General features: G+C 35.7%; 1 protein-coding gene across 1 annotated transcript; it reads right to left on the bottom strand.

Annotated features, from left to right (window-relative positions):
• Positions 1-1,573: 1,573 nt before the first annotated feature.
• On the bottom strand, positions 1,574-15,892 carry LOC145678143 (cytochrome P450 6k1-like). The gene is made up of 4 exons (XM_081748237.1): positions 15,733-15,892; positions 10,850-11,824; positions 7,305-7,526; positions 1,574-1,875 (listed from the first exon to the last, which is right to left on the bottom strand). The coding sequence occupies exons 2-4, from the start codon at positions 11,796-11,798 to the stop codon at positions 1,589-1,591; spliced, it is 1,458 nt and encodes a 485-aa protein (XP_081604363.1). The 5' UTR covers positions 11,799-11,824; positions 15,733-15,892; the 3' UTR covers positions 1,574-1,588.
• Positions 15,893-17,894: the final 2,002 nt, after the last annotated feature.

Below are 17,894 nucleotides of genomic sequence, written 5' to 3'. Positions count from 1 at the left end.
AAATCAGTCCAGTAATCTAGGAGGAATTCGAGGATAAACATAGTTACGCTCATATATCTAGGCCTATCTATATTATATATATGTATATATATATATATATATATATATATATATATATATATATATATATATATATATATAGAGAGAGAGAGAGAGAGAGAGAGAGAATATATCTGTATGTATCTTCGTGCATATTTGCATTAAGGCCAGTTTTAGACGAAAGCATTTATCGTAGCATTTCTCGTAGCAGATGTGCTGCCAAAAATCTCGTATAATATTCTATGGCATGAAAAGTATATTGTGCTTTTACATTGTAGCATTTTGATAAGCATTTTGTCGTGACGTAGCAAACAAATCACTGGAGAAGAGCGCAATTATGGCTCCAAAACTAAAAACAGATATTTCAGTCACTATTTCTTCTAAAGCCCGTTTTCGCATATGGTTATTATGATACAAAGGACTTTTAACGGTGCAGTTATACTATACAGATCCATAGATTTTAAAATTTACAGAAGAAATTTCTAATGTTTTAATAGAGTAGTGTATAAGTAATGGAAATATGGTGTGCACTTACATCTGGGATGCGTATTTATGTGGAAATATAGAAATTAAGGTCGAACCTGAAATGCACGTAATTTTCAATAAGCTGCCATAAAATTTTGGCAGGTCTGTAACTTCCCCATTTTGTATCGAAAACAGAACCCAACCATTCCCATCGGGGCTTCTAACCCATCCCCACTACTGCTACTACTACTACTACTACTACTGCTACCACTACTACTCCTATTCCAACTACTACTACTACCCGTTCCTACTCCTACTCCTATTCCTACTACTACTACTCTTACTTTTACTACACATACAGCTACTGTTACTATTACTAAGTACTACTACTACTACTCTTACTACTACTTACTTCTCCTCCTACTACTAGTACTACTACTACTACTATTCTTACTACTACTACTACTTACTCCTCCTCCTCCTCCTCTTACTACTACTACTACTACTACTTATACTATGGATCCGTATAGTAAAACTACACGTTACCACCTGTTAAAGTGAACCTACACCGGAGAATGCAAGAGCACACCAATAAATGAAACGAGAAAGTTTTTTTAAATGAATTTCTGTATGTATCCGTATAGTGAAACTGCACGCTTTAACTTTGTACAAACAAGGATGTTCCTCATATTTTTTTAATCAACATAATAATAGTATCCCTGCTCTAACTTTTTTCTTTACTACAATTCAATTTCCCACACATCGCTTCCTTTTAACACACCATGGCGCTGCAATCGGAGCAGAAATGCTGGGGAAAATGCTATGAAATAGAGCAGGTTCTATCGACAAGAAATGCCATAGGATATGCCATGGCATGGGAAATGCTATAGCATTTGCTACTTTACACGGTAGGATATCGATGATACGATTTTTGATACGAGAAATGCTACGATAAATGCTTCCGTCTAAAACTAGCCTAAAAGTGTGCAAGCTCAAGATAAATTTCAATATTAAAAGCAAAACTGGATCCAATTTTCCCTATCGCAATTTACTAGGCAGTAGCATGATAAACAGGAAGTTATCTTTAACATGAAATACAGAATAATACAAAAAGCTTACCAATGCAGTTTCTTGGACCACTTCCAAATGGTAAATACACATCAGCAGATCTTTTAGCCTTATTCTCTGGAAGAAACCTGTCAGGGTCAAATCGCTCTGGATCTGGATAAAACGTTTCGTCATGATGAAGTCCAATGATTGGAATCCAGATAACATCTCCTTTCTCCAGCGGTACACTTGTTCCAGGAATTACATATCTCTGTGTACATACTCTACCAAGTCTAGCAACTGGTGGGTACTTTCGTAGAGCTTCTACAGAATAAATAATAATTAATTAGATTTTTATTGCAGAAAGAACTTACTTTATAACTTAATTTTAAAATATTTAACATATACCAAACAGCAGCGTGTGTATGCTACCATGGCTCATAGATTATAACAAATGTGCTAACATTTAATTTCTGATATCATGTAACTGCAAGTATATTCGCCAGTGCAGCTAAATACGCCAAGTGTTTAGTGCTGGGACGTTTCCGATTAAATCCGCTAGAATGCACCTCCAATATGTGCCACGGTCTTGGACAAGGTCGATTTGACGAATACTCCGGGAGACAGCGCTGAGACTTCCACGCTGTGCAGTGTTGTTTGCTCCGGGAAGGTTCTGTGGAAGGACGTTATTATTTCAATAGAAGTAAGAATCCATTATTAGTATCGTGATAACTCAGAACATTGCCGATTGTTTACAGCAATGACGGCTTATGCCATGTCCGTCTAGAAACACTTTGTTTTGTAAGTATAATTTCTATATTTGTGATTCCATTGCTACTAAATCAATACCAAGTATGGTGCAGCGAAATACACCAGGGCTTGTGCAGGACTGACTGCAGAAGACAAAGATGTTTTAATTTGTCCCACATGTTCCACGTAATACCGGTGTAGTCTTTTTTAAGTCACAGTACAGTGACACTGTTTGTTTATCTTCTTGTGGACTAAAACTTTTCAGTTTGGAACTTTATTTCAACTTTGGAGATTATCGTTTTCACATTTCACTTTTTATCTTCATCTTGCACTTTGGTTATTCGATTTTTGGCTTCAGCCACGTTGTGTAGTAATATTTGAGTTCGTATAATACAGACGATGTAAGCAGTTGCAAGATTTATTACATATTTCTAGTAGTATTCTAGACTTTGCATAATTACCTGCACGTGTTGGGAAATACGCGACTTTCCATTTTTTTTTTTTTTTTTTTTTTTTGTTTTATCTTGGATACAAAATGGAAGTGAGTTGCATCATTACCACATATTTTCTACTCGCGGAAAAGGATACTCTGCAACGCACATGTGTTGTTCTTTGTGTTTCCTGGAAATTAAAGCCACAAAAAATCCAACACCCTTAACATGGCGTATTTATCTGCACCTACCTTATTTCATTAGTTTAAATTGGTAACATTACGAGAAGTAGTTTAAAGTTAATACCATCCCCTCGGATCAGTGCCATAGACAGAGAAAAAAAGCACAATGGAAGTTGTTCTTAATTACCATGTTAAGGTCTTATAGAGTCAGATGAATCGAATAAAGTGAAATGTGGTACTCATACAGATTAACTTCGTAAGAGGGCAGAGATCCTGAAATGTCCTTTGATTTCATTAATGTCTACGGGTGGCTTTTCCTCGAATACAAAATGGTGACGATATATGAATTTTGAATGTATGAAGTTCAGCTTATATTTTCATGTTGACTCAAATATGAACAAATGGAGTCTTTGACGCGGCCCTGTATTTCTCCTCCTCCCTACTCAAAATTAGATAGTTTATAAGAAAAAGACCTGTTTGAACGAAGTAGTCTGACATCATGGACTATGCAACCGTCAACTGAATCGGGATCAAGTCCAGAGCTTATATAGAATTGGTTATGAACGTAATTTCGATATTGCCTAAGGACGCAAATATGAATTAATACAAGCCGAAGTAAATCAAACTCAGAAGTTTCTGGAGTGCAAAGTTGTGGAACTATCCTCTGTTCTAGCTGAGCCTGTCCCAGGCTAAGATTCATCACTAAATACAATAATATTTATCCCCGAGACGAAAGGTTACTTGCCCACCAAATTTGGTTCAGATACACCGAGTTGTTACCGCTAATATAGTATCACATATAGGTAGATTATTTTCTGATCAGCTGTGAGCATTCGTACGTACACCTTTGAATCCAGCCGCACAGCATGGCGTTTCTACAACAGCGCGAAACAGCTCACACATACTGACCACAGCGAAATCACTGTGCACAACTCATTACGTGATAGAATTTCCCCTGCCATGTTTCGGCTTGCTAACTAGCTTCGCGCCAGAAGTCACAGCTGTTTCGAAATAATCTACCTATAAACAAGACTTACAGTTACAGTGAAGCTATAAGCTCCCGTATGCTTATGCTCGCAGATAATAATGCCATGAGTAAGGTGTTAAAAAATGTCCTAAAGAGGTTGGACGTTAACAAGATTAGGTATGCAGATGATACGGTTATAATAGCTAAAGACGAAGGAGGACTACAGGAGATAATTGACAAAATAATTGATACTGGGAAACTATATGGAATGGAAATCACATAGAAAAGTCAAAAGTCGTTAGAATATCCCTTGGAAATACATCCTTACGGATCAGAGTAGAACAAAGAGAACTTGAAGAGGTCGATAATTTCAAGTATCTGGGAAGTATTTTGACCAGATGCGCATACTGCACCAAAGAGATAAGATCAAGAATTGCCATATCCAAACAAGCATTCAACAAGAAAAGATCATTCTTAACTAGCAGGCTCAATATTGGGCTTAAGAAGAAGTTGGTCAAGTGCTATATATGGAGGATTGGACTGTATGGTTCAGAGACTTGGATATTATGGAAGTTAGAGAAGAAATATTTGGAGGGCTTCGAAATGTGGTGTTGGGGGAAGATGGAGAGGATTAAATGGAATGAGAGAGTAACAAATGAAGATGTTTCAAAACGGATATGAGAGAAGAGGACACTTCTATCCAGCATCGTTCGTAGGAAGGCCAATTGGATTGGACATATCTTGCGAAGAAATTGTCTTCTTCATACTGCCATAGAAGGAAAGATGGAAGGGAAGCGAAGGATAGGAATAAGAAAAACACTGCTGATTGATTATTTGAAAAATAGGAGAAAATATTGAGAGTTAAAAGAGGAAGCTGAAGATTGAGAAACGTGGAAGAAACATTTCTAGGCCTAAATCTAAAACTGAAAAAAAAATCCTCATTAGTCCCAGGACCTGCTGAAAGGCAGAATACTTAATAATAATAATAATAATAATAATAATAATAATAATAATAATAATAATAATAATAATAATAATAATAATAATAATAATAATAATAAAGAGTTCGGGGAACCACAGTGTGACTTCAGATATTTTGAGTTGAATATGCTCCAGATATAAGCAGAGCTTAACACTTTTCCTTTAGAATACTATCGATTAAATGTGTACAGAGTATTGATGAACTGTACCGACAAACTGTATGAGATGGTTTCTCACATCAAAATGAAGAAAATTAAACAAAACTAATTTCATATGGACCTGTTGGGCAAGATGCAAAGTTTTATCCCTAGAGTCATCCAAAAGCGTGGAAACAATAAATTAATATATGCGTTATTTATAGCAAGAGAAACCATGGAATGACAGTCCATATTGCCATACAGAAGTGACAGGTACGGCATCCCAAAATGTATATTTCAGCGATGCAAAAGGGATTCCCCACGGAGCATAATTCCTTATATACTTTCAGCTGTATTCTTAGACATGCTCGGTCTTAAATATGGGTCCAAAGCAGGAAGCAAGTAATCTATGACATCAGTGAGCACGGAGGGCGTCAGTGTGAAATCGGGAATATTAGATACCACCAGGCTCCAAGGCTCCTGGTGTTCTGAAAAACGTTTGTTGGAATGTGTTACTTACTTTTGGACGATCCTAGCTCCCAAACTACATACTTTTCACATGCTATATATTCAACTCAAGGGGGCAACTATCCCTTCTATACTCTCCCAAAAAAATATCCCTGCTATCGGTGTTGTGGTTTCATTTCGGATACTACAGTATGAAGACCATTCTGAAACATTGCGTTGCGATTGCAACTGTAAAAGACACTCGTAATTTATTTATTTGAGTAAGTTTCTGTATTGCAAAGAAGATCGTTCATTATTGATTCTTTAATTACATCTATACAACTATGTCATTTTGTTCAAGTATGTTATTTATTTCGTTGACTGGCATGATTTGTGTACAGCATCAATTTTTGGGTTTACAAATACATTGCTTTCATTTAATTTTCTCAAAAACTATGCCTGAGCTTATACACTCATGCATATCATTTTGTACAGCTTAATGAGTTCTATCGATTACGGTATACTGGGTGTAGTAAAAGTGTGAGGCCATAAGTCAACTCCGTTATGAGTAAAGGTTCAAAAACAATGGAAAGAGAGGAAAGTTTCTGGTTTTCGACCTGAAATGGTCGAATTTTTGAAATCATACCAGCCGTTTGGCATCTACACTGGTAAGACGTCCTATGATCCATGAAAAAGTAGCGTTTCCAGTTCAACGAGCTTTTGCAACAGAACGGAATGTCACGCAATAATTACACGGAGAACGTAAGTGTTGTGTGACGAAACCAAGAACACCTCGAGTTCGTTTCCCAATAATGATGTATTGTTGGTATGATGGACCCTAGGGAGCAGACTGCTGAATTGACAACGTTGCTTTTTATCATTTACAATAGGGCATCTTACCTATGCAGAGCCCAAATGGTTGATAAGATGGCAAAAATTCCGCCATTTTAGATGGAAAACCTTTTTCCAATAACTTTTCTTTTCCCGTGTTTGCTTTGCCCCGTTGATCTACCGGAATTCGCTGCGTTGAGTTTTTATACGAGGGCATTGCAATATGAGCGCATTACGGAGGTTTGGATATTACCTTAAACAGTAGTTTCACGTTTTGTATACTCTTTGGAATGAAAAGTAACACTAAACTTCAATAAATATACAAACATATTTCCTTCTTTGATATAAAAGTTAGGCTCCTCTGGATGGCCCTTTGCTAATGCACAAATCTCAAGAAAAATTATAGAGGCGGTAGGGGAGAGAAGTAGGAGGAAAGATGTCATAACACGTGTACTCTATCTGATAGTCATGTCGACAAAGTATATACGTGTTCTTGAATCCCATAAAACAATTTAGATGGCATTTGTGAAAGAACTAAATAAGCCTTTTGCATTCTACTCTTGAAGGTCAAACAGATTACGTCATGTCCCTCACCAACTTGACGAGCTCCTTCTCAAAACCTTCTCCTCCTCACGTGTGACCTGTTTCACAATGCATGTACGACTGAACAATAAAAAATCTAGCAGCAATAGATCTTAAGTGTGCGTTTCAAAACAATACACACGTATGGTATATATATATATATATATATATATATATATATATATATATATATATATATATATATATATATATATATATATGTGTGTGTGTGTGTGTGTGTGTGTGTGTGTGTGTGTGTGTGTGTGTACGGAGGGCTGGAAAATAAATATACCAAACCAAGAAAGTCTTGTTTTCAACATGGGTTTGCACAATTTTCCAGGAAAGAATCAACAAGCGCTTCAGGTATTGGATATGATCACAATGTAGACAGAGTCACTGTGAATAACAAAGCAGTAATTATGTTGTAGTTAAATAATATACTTACCACTGAGTACCATATCTAAATAACTCATCTCCTGAATAGCTTCATATGTGCACTCGCCATTGTACTTCTTCAGAACCCCTAAGATTTCCTCTCTTAACCGATCTTGGATATCAGGGTGCAAGGCAAGCTCATAACTGGCAAAGGTTAGTAGTGTACTAGACGTTTCAAATCCAGCAATCAAGAATAAGATAGCTTGAGCCATTAACACTTCATCAGTTAACACTGAAAAGATATGTAATGATTATACAAAAACGAACAAATCTAATAAACCGTTTTTCAAAAAGGAAACTTTTTCTAAATTCTTGCTTTGGACAATTTCCAAATTAAAGGGTGAGCCAATTTACCTTTCCCAATTTTTGAGAAGAATGTCTCAAGATATTCATGTCTATTAATCCAAAACAAAACGCTATATTTGCTTCTGTAATGATATATTATAATGAAAATATATCATAGGATAAGTTAGGTCACAAATCTCACAAATTTCAATTATTGACAAATTTTTACTATAAGTAACAAAAATATGGATAATTCAAATTTAGATAACTTATATCTTAGTCCCAGAGACGATTTACCAATTTTTAGTTTTGACAATTTCCGAAATTTAGGGGTAGGCCAATTTACACCTACCAAAATTTCAAAGAGATGTATCGAGGTACCCACACCCTGTTCAAGAGAAAAGCCAAATGTACTAATCCATATTGTATTTTGCAATAAAGCCTCATCATAGGCACTATACTTTAGACACTACATTCAAAATTCCACTTCATGTTAATTCAAATTTTCCACCAATATGAAGTGTTACGTATAGTTTTAACATTTTTTTTTTTTTTACCAGAGAACCTATAATGGGAACCAAACAAATTTACAAAGGTATGTATTTTCGTCCTAGCGAACATTTCCCAATATTTAGTTTCTAATACTTCTCAATTTTCAAGTGGTCAAACACACTTATGAGAAGGCATCAAGATTCCCACGTTATTATTAATAGAATTGACCCATGTACTTAACCAAGTACTCCTGTCATCCAATAAAAGTTCATAAAAGAAGATGCATCAGGTCAATCATCGGCCACGTAATGAGCACTTGTTAAGACGAATATTTTGGCATTTTTTACCCATAGAAAGGGATACGCAAGACCACCCAAATTTACGAAGATGGTGAGATGAAAGATATATATATTTGAGCCCTAGAGAACGTTTAGCTAATTTTATATTTGACAATTCCCTAATTTAGGCGTGTTCAAAACACCTCTTCCAAATGTTTTAGAAGGTAGCATCAATGTACCTATGTCCTATGAAAGAGAACGGAAGTGTATAACCAACTATATAATCATATAAGGTAAGAAAGCCTAATCAAAAAAGAAAAAAATAGGTCAAAAATCTCCGAAGTTTACATTTTTGGCAATTCTTTTTATCCATAAAAGAGAACGAGATAGACCAACGAACTTATAAAGGTACACATCCCCATCTCATACTGCTAGACCGAATTTTTAAATTTGGCAATTTTCAAAATTTAAGGAGGTAGTCTTATGTACCCTTCCTAAAACTTAGGGGACAAGATACCTCTCCCAAAATCAAGGCGGAATTGACCCCTATGACAACACACAACGTGACTAAAACATGTAACGTTCCTCAGCCAATCAGAGCCGACTCAGATGAACTGAGGTCGTTACTCTGATGCCAAGCGGAGGGGTGGAAACACTTTGGGGGACAACTATTTTCTGTGTATTGAAAACAAATAGTTTAATATTTCTAAGCCTACATTACAAAACTATCTGGGGGGGCATAGTCGAGAGATGAATGCCATAGGGGATCGCTCAGTCCCCTTGCTCCCCCTCTAGTGTCGTAACTGCTCGTACGAAGAGAGTTTATAACTGTAGTACATTAGGTACGTTTTCTCCCCTTATTTTGAAGAAACTAAACTTTAATTTTACCTATATGGCTTCCCTTATGAGCAACTACATGCTTCAAATCGACTCCTCTTTCCCATGCATGACATCGAAAAGCAATAATGGACAATTAAAAAAATATATTGCCTATTACCTTGTGCTTTATTCAACTCAAATGACTATCAAATAATTACTCCCACCACTCTGAAAACACCCTGGTGGCACGGTGGATCAGTGGTAAAGCTAGTGATGGATAGTGGGAATATTCCCGGTGGGAAGGAAAATTAAAAAAATGGGAATATTCCCGGGTTTTCTCCTTAGCATATAAATTCCTGGAAAGGAATTTATTTCCATTTCTTTACTTTATCTTCCAAATTATAAGAACCATACGACTAATTACTTTATTTTTATTTATTATGATTTACTTCTAGGTTTTAAATAATTTGGAGGTTAAAAAAATTAAAATTCCTTGACTGTACTTTATATAACTAGTAATATGACTTTTTAAGTTCCATTTCAATTTGCACTAAAAAGTAGCAAAACAACTAATTTACAATTGATTAAAAGGAACCAGTTTGTAAAGTAATGTAGAATTCATCTAGAAATAGAGGTGAAGTAGCATCAATATACCCCGAACCACCATTAATAATAGACATCGGTCTGTCTTCTGTCTCTGACTCGAATTTCACAAGAGGTACTCGGACTCCTCTTATATGTGAATTAACACATGACATTTCAAGGAATAGGTAGGAAGAAAGGTCGTAAGGTCGTGTGGCAATGTTACATGCAAAATTATAAAGATAAGTCAGTATCTTGCAAATGTTGTGAACATAAAAGTATATGTGCAAATGCTGATAAAATGCTGATATGTGTCTTCTGGTAGTTACCCAAACTAATTTGTTTATATCATTTAAAATTTTAATATGTTTATAATATCAGTAGTAGAATCAAGTTTAGAAAATCCACTTACATATAAATTTTAACTGTTTAGCGGTGTAAAAGTATGTGGACTTACTATACCATTTTTCCCACATATTTACTTGCATAGAACATAAAATATAATAAAATATTAATAAACTTACATAATATCGTTCAGAATATACATTTTAAAGAATCCTCTGGAGACAACAGTAACAATACACTGTGATAAAGAAACAAATTTAACTTTGAAATCGTAATATAGTAATAGAATGCACTTTTTGTGATTTGCAAATAAATTCCCGAAATATTCCCATTTGGGGGAATTTTCCCGCGAATATTCCCAGAGAATATTCCCGAAAATATCTTCCAGGAAATACCCATCACTAAGTAGAGCGCTCACCTCTGGTGCGCGGGGTCCCTGGTTCTATCCCCGACCAAGAAAGTTCGTGGTAGACAACATCGTGCCCATAGATTTTTTCGGAGTACTCCCGTTTCCTCCCACTTTCATATTCCACCAATTCCTTGACCATCATTCACTTCCTTTAATCATCGTCTCCCTTAGCCTAACGGGCATAATCGTGGGACGTTAAACTGAAATATTTCATTTTCTGAAAACACCCTACGAATCTAAGAATCAATCTAGTAGTGTTGTGAGTAGTCTCGATATTTTTATGATGTTCCTATAAAACTAATGAGAAGAAATTAAATAAATTTACTAATTAATACACAAACTCACCTTCTCTTAGCAATATTTTATCTTCATTTACTTCTACTTTCTCATCTTGATCAACTTCATCTTTGTTTTCCTCCGCCTCCGAATCCAAAGTTCCTTTCTTGGCATCCAGTAACAACTGGAAAAAGTCATCCCTTCTTTCATTATGTTTCTCTCGATGTTGTTTTGTTGATGTTAGTACATCTACGAAAAACTGTTCAGTGTTCTTGTTAAAAATCCTGATGGGTAATAAACCAACTTTTGTTATTTTAAAGTAAAGAAATAAAAACACAAAAAATCTGTTCAATTTCCCAGTATCCCCAAATTTAGAAGCGATTTTCAAGAATTGTGCTTCTGAATTTTTCAAAGAATTGCACTGCACACCAAAAGCACAATTTGCTATAACATCAAGAGTGTATCGAGTGAAAAAAGATTTCATCTCAATTTCAGTGTTATCAGATACGTTCTGTAAATAATTATCTATTTGTTCACCACATAATTTCACCAAATGACTCATAATTTTCATTTTGCGGGAAGTAAATGTTGGAGTGAGAATTGCCCTCACCATCTTCCATCTTTTGCCCCGCAGTCGCAACAAATTACTGTCAAAATAAGGACTTGTGCCTTGGACAAACGTTTCACGGTCTACAAAATGTTCGAAATCTTTGATCATAATATGTTTAATCAGGTCAGGATCAATCACAAACAAAACAGGACTCAGTCCAGCATATATTCCAATCATTTTGTGTTCCTTGTATTTTAGGTATAATTTCTTATAAAATTCATGTTCTGGTTCTCTAAATAAAATCCTTGGTTTTAAGTTTCCAAAGAAAAAGCTTGGTTCCAAATAAAAGACGCCTTTCTTCTTCCAATATCCATATTGTTTTGTGAGATAATAGTATGAAATAATTAATATAAGCACAGAAGCCAGAATCCAATTGGAAGACAGAGTACTCCAGCAGTCAGACCCCATTTTGCAGTTTTACACTTTTATATCTTCTGTAAAATACAAGAGAAAAAGAACGATAAGTAAATTAGCAAGATATAAAATTTAATATTTAGAAACACCATTTTTAGACTTTTGAACTATGCTATGTATAAGTAGCGAAAGTCTTACAGAACGGCTTCATCCGTTCGTTTGTCTATCGATGGATATCAGACCGAACGTGGAAGCAGTTAGTGGAAAACCGATCTTTTGGAACCGATCTATTGTTTCAAGAATGGGTTTCATCTCCATCTTTACCTTTCGACTTGAACCGTAAGTGATGGACATACACTTCACGAATCAATACGAACCAAATGGGTTGGAATGGTAATGTATTTTTATATGAACTCAGCGTGCCAAAATTAAGTTTCATGTTGATCTGTATTCCTCTATTCCAGTACTATACAACTGGGTGGAAACGAAGTGACAAAAATACTAATATTACTTATAATTACTAATATTCTGAATGTTGTTAGAAAGAGAGCTAAATTAAATACCTAATAAGCACAGAAGAACTATTGAATTGTGGTTCCGTTAAGAGCAAAGCTGCTAAAAATATGCATGGGCTATCAAATAGTGCGAATTATTATTACCGTATTTACGCGTGTATGCCGCACCCCCGTGTAAGCCGCGCACTACCAATTTCTGCAACGTTAAAATTAAAAAAAAAAAAAAAAAAACATGTAAACAGTGCACAACTATTTTCTGGGAAAAAAACGGTACAATGTATTTTTCATCCTACTTTTAATCATTAAAATTGTTATACACAGAGACAATCCAACAATACTGTGATTATTAACAGAAATCACTCCCGTGCCTAGCTTTCTTCGTCGCCGAGGAGCTGGAGCACGTATCACCATCGGACTAAATAGTCTTCGTTCCCATCGCTGGCATTGGAAATGCAGCATTTTTTAAAGCTGCGGACAAGATCCTCTGGAATTGAATTCCATGCTTCAAATAATCCATTCGCACAAAAGGCGAAGTGCAGGTTTATAAATTCGGCCAGTTGGCGTAGTTTCGTGTACTGCAGTTGCCATCCATTCAGTATACAGTCGCCGCAAGTGGTTCTTGAAAGGCCGGTTGATGCAAAGAGGAAAGATGAACTGTAACTTGTCATTTTATATTAAAGCTTTTCTACTCTTGTAAAATTACTCACAATATTCCAGTATTAGGTTAATAAAAACTCCCCGTGATTTTAAATGCTTGGTGGCTCAGTCAATTCTACATTTCCTCGCGTATGCCGCGCACCCTGTTTTTTGACTTCGTTTCTGTGCAGAAAAGGTGCGCGGCATACATGGATAAATGCGGTATTATTATTATTATTATTATTATTATTATTATTATTATTATTATTATTATTATTATTATTATTACGATTATTATTATTATTATTATTAAGATCACAGAGTTTATTACTAGATCTGAAATTGACAAGCGTCAGACGAACAAGCAGCAAGAAGTGGACGTCAATTATGCAGCGTTCACGAAGGAAAGTGTCAGGTAAACACGGTTGAGAACCAATGCCCTATTCAAACCGGAAGTTATGGAAATTTATGATTACCGGTTCAATTATTGACCGTCGTAGTGAAAAATGGTAATAGATAGCGACAAGCCTTTCTTCCTTTTAAATATAGATTCAGTACCGCAAGAATCTATTGCATTTCCTACTTTCTTCCTCCACTGCAACAGGAAAGGATAAAAATGTCGACTGTCATCTATGGTTTCAATATTGATCTTTGTACAGCAAAAAATATAAGAGATAGCGAGAAGTAAATAACGTTTTGATTTTAATTCAGCGCCACAATGATAAGTCTGATATCGATGTTTATCTTCTCATTCAAATCGGAATGGTGGATCGCCATAGTGAGAAACAGTGGTGGATCCAGGGGGAGCGATCGGAGTGATCGTTCGCTCTGCCCCCAGAAGAGGAAACTTTCTTATTTTATATATAAATAAAACCAATTTCAGAGTTTGGAGCTCTTAAAAGTAGCTCTAAGTAACAGTATTACAACCCACCGTTTCCCTCAGAAGTCTGTCCTGGATCCGCCCCTGGTGAGAAACCAGTACTTCTAGGAGGTAAAGGTTTTTTTTTTTTTTTTTTTTTATGGATTCAGGGTCTCAGAAGTAGATTTTGTTCCAACACTTTCTCTTCTGGTAAAACCGGAAGTAGTAAAAAGTAGTAAAATCTCGAGTTTGAATATTGATTTCTACAAAGTAATAATTGTAAAACATAGGGAGATTTTTTTCATATATGGACTCAGGGTTCGAAAAAAAAAGGTTTTGTAAAATATAGTGAGAATTTTGTTTATATGGATTCAGGGTATAAAAACAGATTTTGTAAAATATAGCGAGAAATTTTTTATATGGATTCAGTGTACCGAAAACAGGTTTTGTAAAATTTAGTAAGAATTTTTTGTATGGATTCAGCGTACCAGAAACAGGTTTTGTAAAATTTAGTGAATTTTTTGTATAGATTCAGCGAACGAGAAATAGGTGTTGTAAAATTCAGTGAGAATTTTTTGTATCGATTCAGCGTACGAGAAATAGGTTTTGTAAAATTTAGTAAGAATTTTTTGTATGGATTTAGCGTACGAGAAAATAGGTTTTGTAAATTTAGTAAGAATTTTTTGTATAGATTCAGCATACGAGAAATAGGTTTGTAAAATTTAGTAAAAATTTTTTGTGTGAATTCAGCGTACGAAAAATAGGTTTTGTAAAATTTAGTGAGAATTTTTTGTATGGATTCAGCGAACGAGAAATTGGTTTTGTAAAATTTAGTAAGAATTTTTTGTGTGAATTCAGCGTACGAGAAATAGGTTTTGTAAAATTTAGTGAGAATTTTTTGCATGGATTCAGCGTACGAGAAATAGGTTTGTAAAATTTAGTAAGAAATTTTTGTATGGATTCAGCGTACCAGAAACAGATTTTGTAAAATTTAGTGAGAATTTTTTAATATGGATTCAGCGTACGAGAAATAGGTTTCATTTCTGACCTTATCGCTAGTTATATTAGGGATAGCATCGAGACGAGACGAGATTGTGTACAGCCATGGTCTCATTTCGGTTTACAAATAGCAGTCTTGATGTCGGCATCGTCTCGATCAACAGAGCTTATCTCGGTCTTCTTCTCGATTGCCCTGTCTCGTCTCGATACGTCTTGAAATAAATTTGTGTGAAATTAAAAATGTATAAGTAGTATCCTCTTTTAACCTGTCGTTTACTCTTTCTGTTTTCTCACTTAATGTTTGACGAGAATTATCATAGGCCAATTCACACCCTACTTTAACAAAAACTTCTTCGAAGAGTCATGTTTGGCTAATATTTAAAATATTTTAAAAGGAAAATCAGTATTTGTATGTTAATATAGATAAAGGCTTTCCTCAAAGTACATGAAAACCAATCGACTCTCCAATTCATCATCTGCGTATTAATATTAAAACTTTATTTCTTGTTAACAAAATAACTTATTCTAAAAACTTGACAAAATATGCATTAATTTGAGGGGGTGCGGTGGCTCAGTGGTAGAGCGTTCACCTCTGGTGCATGGGGTCCCTGGGTCGATCCCAGTTCGCGCCGTGTGGACTTTGTGGTGGACAAACACCGTGCTCGTGGGTTTTCTTCCGTTTCCTCCCACTTTCTTCATTCTACCATTTCATTCATTTCTCATCATCACCGTCTCCTTTAGCCTAACCGGCATAACCGTGGGACGTTAAACTTAAAGATTTCATTTCATTTTTTTCATATGCATTAATATGTAATTGTTTGGGTAAAAGAAGCATGTTAGCCGAGTAGATTGATTATGTAGCATACAATATGTAAGTAGTCTATACAATCCATTAAGATTTTTTTTTCGAAACTACATCTAAATTCTTGATAAAATTAGAGCCACAGTCACTTACGGTAGTCTGTAAGCGTCTACTTACTAACAGAAGATGCTAGTTTCAATCTTCGATGAGGCGGGGATTTATTCTCCCGTTTTAGTGTAGTCCAAATGTGACTTAAGAGTTCATCCAATTCCTGGGTAAGCCGTTGAAAGTGAGGTGCTGAGGACAACGTATAAATGTGGTGCCAGGGAAATATAAAACCGTACGGTACTTGGACCTAATCCAAACGACGAGCGTATCTGTAGTTCATAGAAGGAAAGTTCTAACTCGTGTTCTTTGTTATGAACTGGATTACAGACCAAGATAAGTGATATTACAAAGTAAACATCGGGCATACTCTTCCTTATTTCATGAATAAAGGAAAATCTGTTAAACGATGTAGCAGTGTGTGTATATATACTTTGGAAGAAGTGAAATTCCTCTGTGAAATTCTAGAATTATGGAAATACATTTCAATTATAAGGAACATTGGGTACCCATCTTCAAAATATTAAGAAGCAGGGCTGCTAGAAAATCGAGACTCCCAATATTTTTTGCATATTGTGTTTTAAATTTGAGTTGAGTTGATTTTGAGATTAACGTCTCGTTCAGCAGGAGGTTATATGAGACGTGGACCTACTGATTAATGTGGAAACCGAACCTCATGAGCTTCCGCCGGGAATTGTTTTAAATTTGTGTTAAGAATTAAGAGAAGGTAGAAAAAATAGAGGCTTAAGCTCTCCTGGATACTAGGCTGAGACTATGGTTGGGGCAAGTAGTCATATGTGAAGGAGATTGCATTATGGTTTTTAAAAGAGTTACAGGACCCTTCATACAGAATCCCTCATTTCATTACAGATATTGGAATTATAGCTCAAATCTACAGTTCGTGTACAGATAAGCTAAGAGAAAAAATGTTTCTAAGACTTTTATGGTTCAGTAACAGTAACACTTCTTTCTAGAAACTAATTTATACATTGTTACACATTTTTAATGTAAAATGCTGACTGACAGATCTAGTCAATTCGCTGATTTAATCTAATGTTCGTTTTTCTACCGTGATTTTGCCCTATTTTATTCCTAAATTTCTGTTCCTACACTCCTTCAATCTGAATATTTCAGCCTTAGTTTCAGGGCAACGTTGGTATTACCTACCCGAGCGGTTGTAGTAAAACAAGATTTTTTTCTTAACACGCATTTCCATTCCTAATAATTTATGAACTGTGTGGAAAAATAAAATTGGAAGATTGACTGACACCTTGTGTGTTTGCTTTACAAAATATGCTGCGGAATCTGTTGGCAACATGCCCTTTCAGCAATTAGTTACTCGAAAGAGAAGAATAAAGCATATTGAATCCCAACCAGCGTCGCCAGACTCACAGCTCGGAATTATTCCAAAACCTGATCGAAATTATGCTAGATCCTCATAATTACTTATTCAGGAGTTTTAACCCTTAAGAGATCCGGGGTTTTGGGGGTATTTTTTAGACTTTCAGTCAAGCAGCTACTGCATCGTCACTATTTATCCTAGGATCATGGTTCATACCTCTTTCTCTTTAGAATGGAGCTGGCGTTCAAATGGTACCACTTGCATGCTCATACCATATACCAGGAGCGGGAAAAATGATGTCAAAGGGAAAATTTCGGAGGGAATTTTTTTCGCACTTTCGGCCCCTCTGGAGCGGCCCTGTGTGAACGTAGCCATCTAAAAAAATCCGATAAATAGTACTTGGTATACTGAATGTGTGTGCCAAATTTCAAGTATCTATCTTGAATACCAAGGGCGGGAGAAATTTTATCAGGAATTCCCACCATACCCCAAATTACCGTAAAACACCATGATTTCAGGTAAAAAATTTCCTGAGACATCCCTAATTACCCTAGGGTCATGTTTCGCCCATCATACTCTTTAGCTTAGAACTGCCTTTCAGGCGGTATGACTCACGTGTCTCCATCATGTATCTAAGGCGGGAAAATCCCGAAAAAAGGGATTTTTTGAGTCTAAATATCCTTTTTTCAACTTTTAGCCCCTCTGGACCCCCCTGTTTTAACGCAGAGATCTGAAAAAATCTGATAAATACTACTAGGTGGGCTGAATGTTTATGCACAATTCCAATTTTCCAGGAGCAAAAGTAAGCCCACCAAAAATATATATACCGACAATGTCCCATATTCCCGTATACAGAGGGAAACTTTTAAACATTCCCTGAGACATCCGTAAT

Source organism: Thermobia domestica, unplaced genomic scaffold, assembly GCF_964235325.1.
Source record: "Thermobia domestica unplaced genomic scaffold, izTheDome1.hap1.1 HAP1_SCAFFOLD_1930, whole genome shotgun sequence".
Lineage (NCBI taxonomy): Eukaryota > Metazoa > Arthropoda > Insecta > Zygentoma > Lepismatidae > Thermobia > Thermobia domestica.
Note: the sequence above shows the minus strand (reverse complement) of the source record. Positions and strands in the feature narration are given on the sequence as shown.

What these genes read in the sequence shown, in the direction of transcription:
- LOC145678143 (XM_081748237.1), bottom strand. Translation starts at nt 11,798, where the DNA reads ATGGGGTCTGACTGCTGGAGTACTCTGTCTTCCAATTGGATTCTGGCT. An exon ending in TAAAATATTGCTAAGAGAAG is followed by an intron (nt 7,527 to 10,849) that starts GTGAGTTTGTGT and finishes ATATCTTTTCAG; the next exon opens with TGTTAACTGATGAAGTGTTA. An exon ending in TTTAGATATGGTACTCAGTG is followed by an intron (nt 1,876 to 7,304) that starts GTAAGTATATTA and finishes TTTATTCTGTAG; the next exon opens with AAGCTCTACGAAAGTACCCA.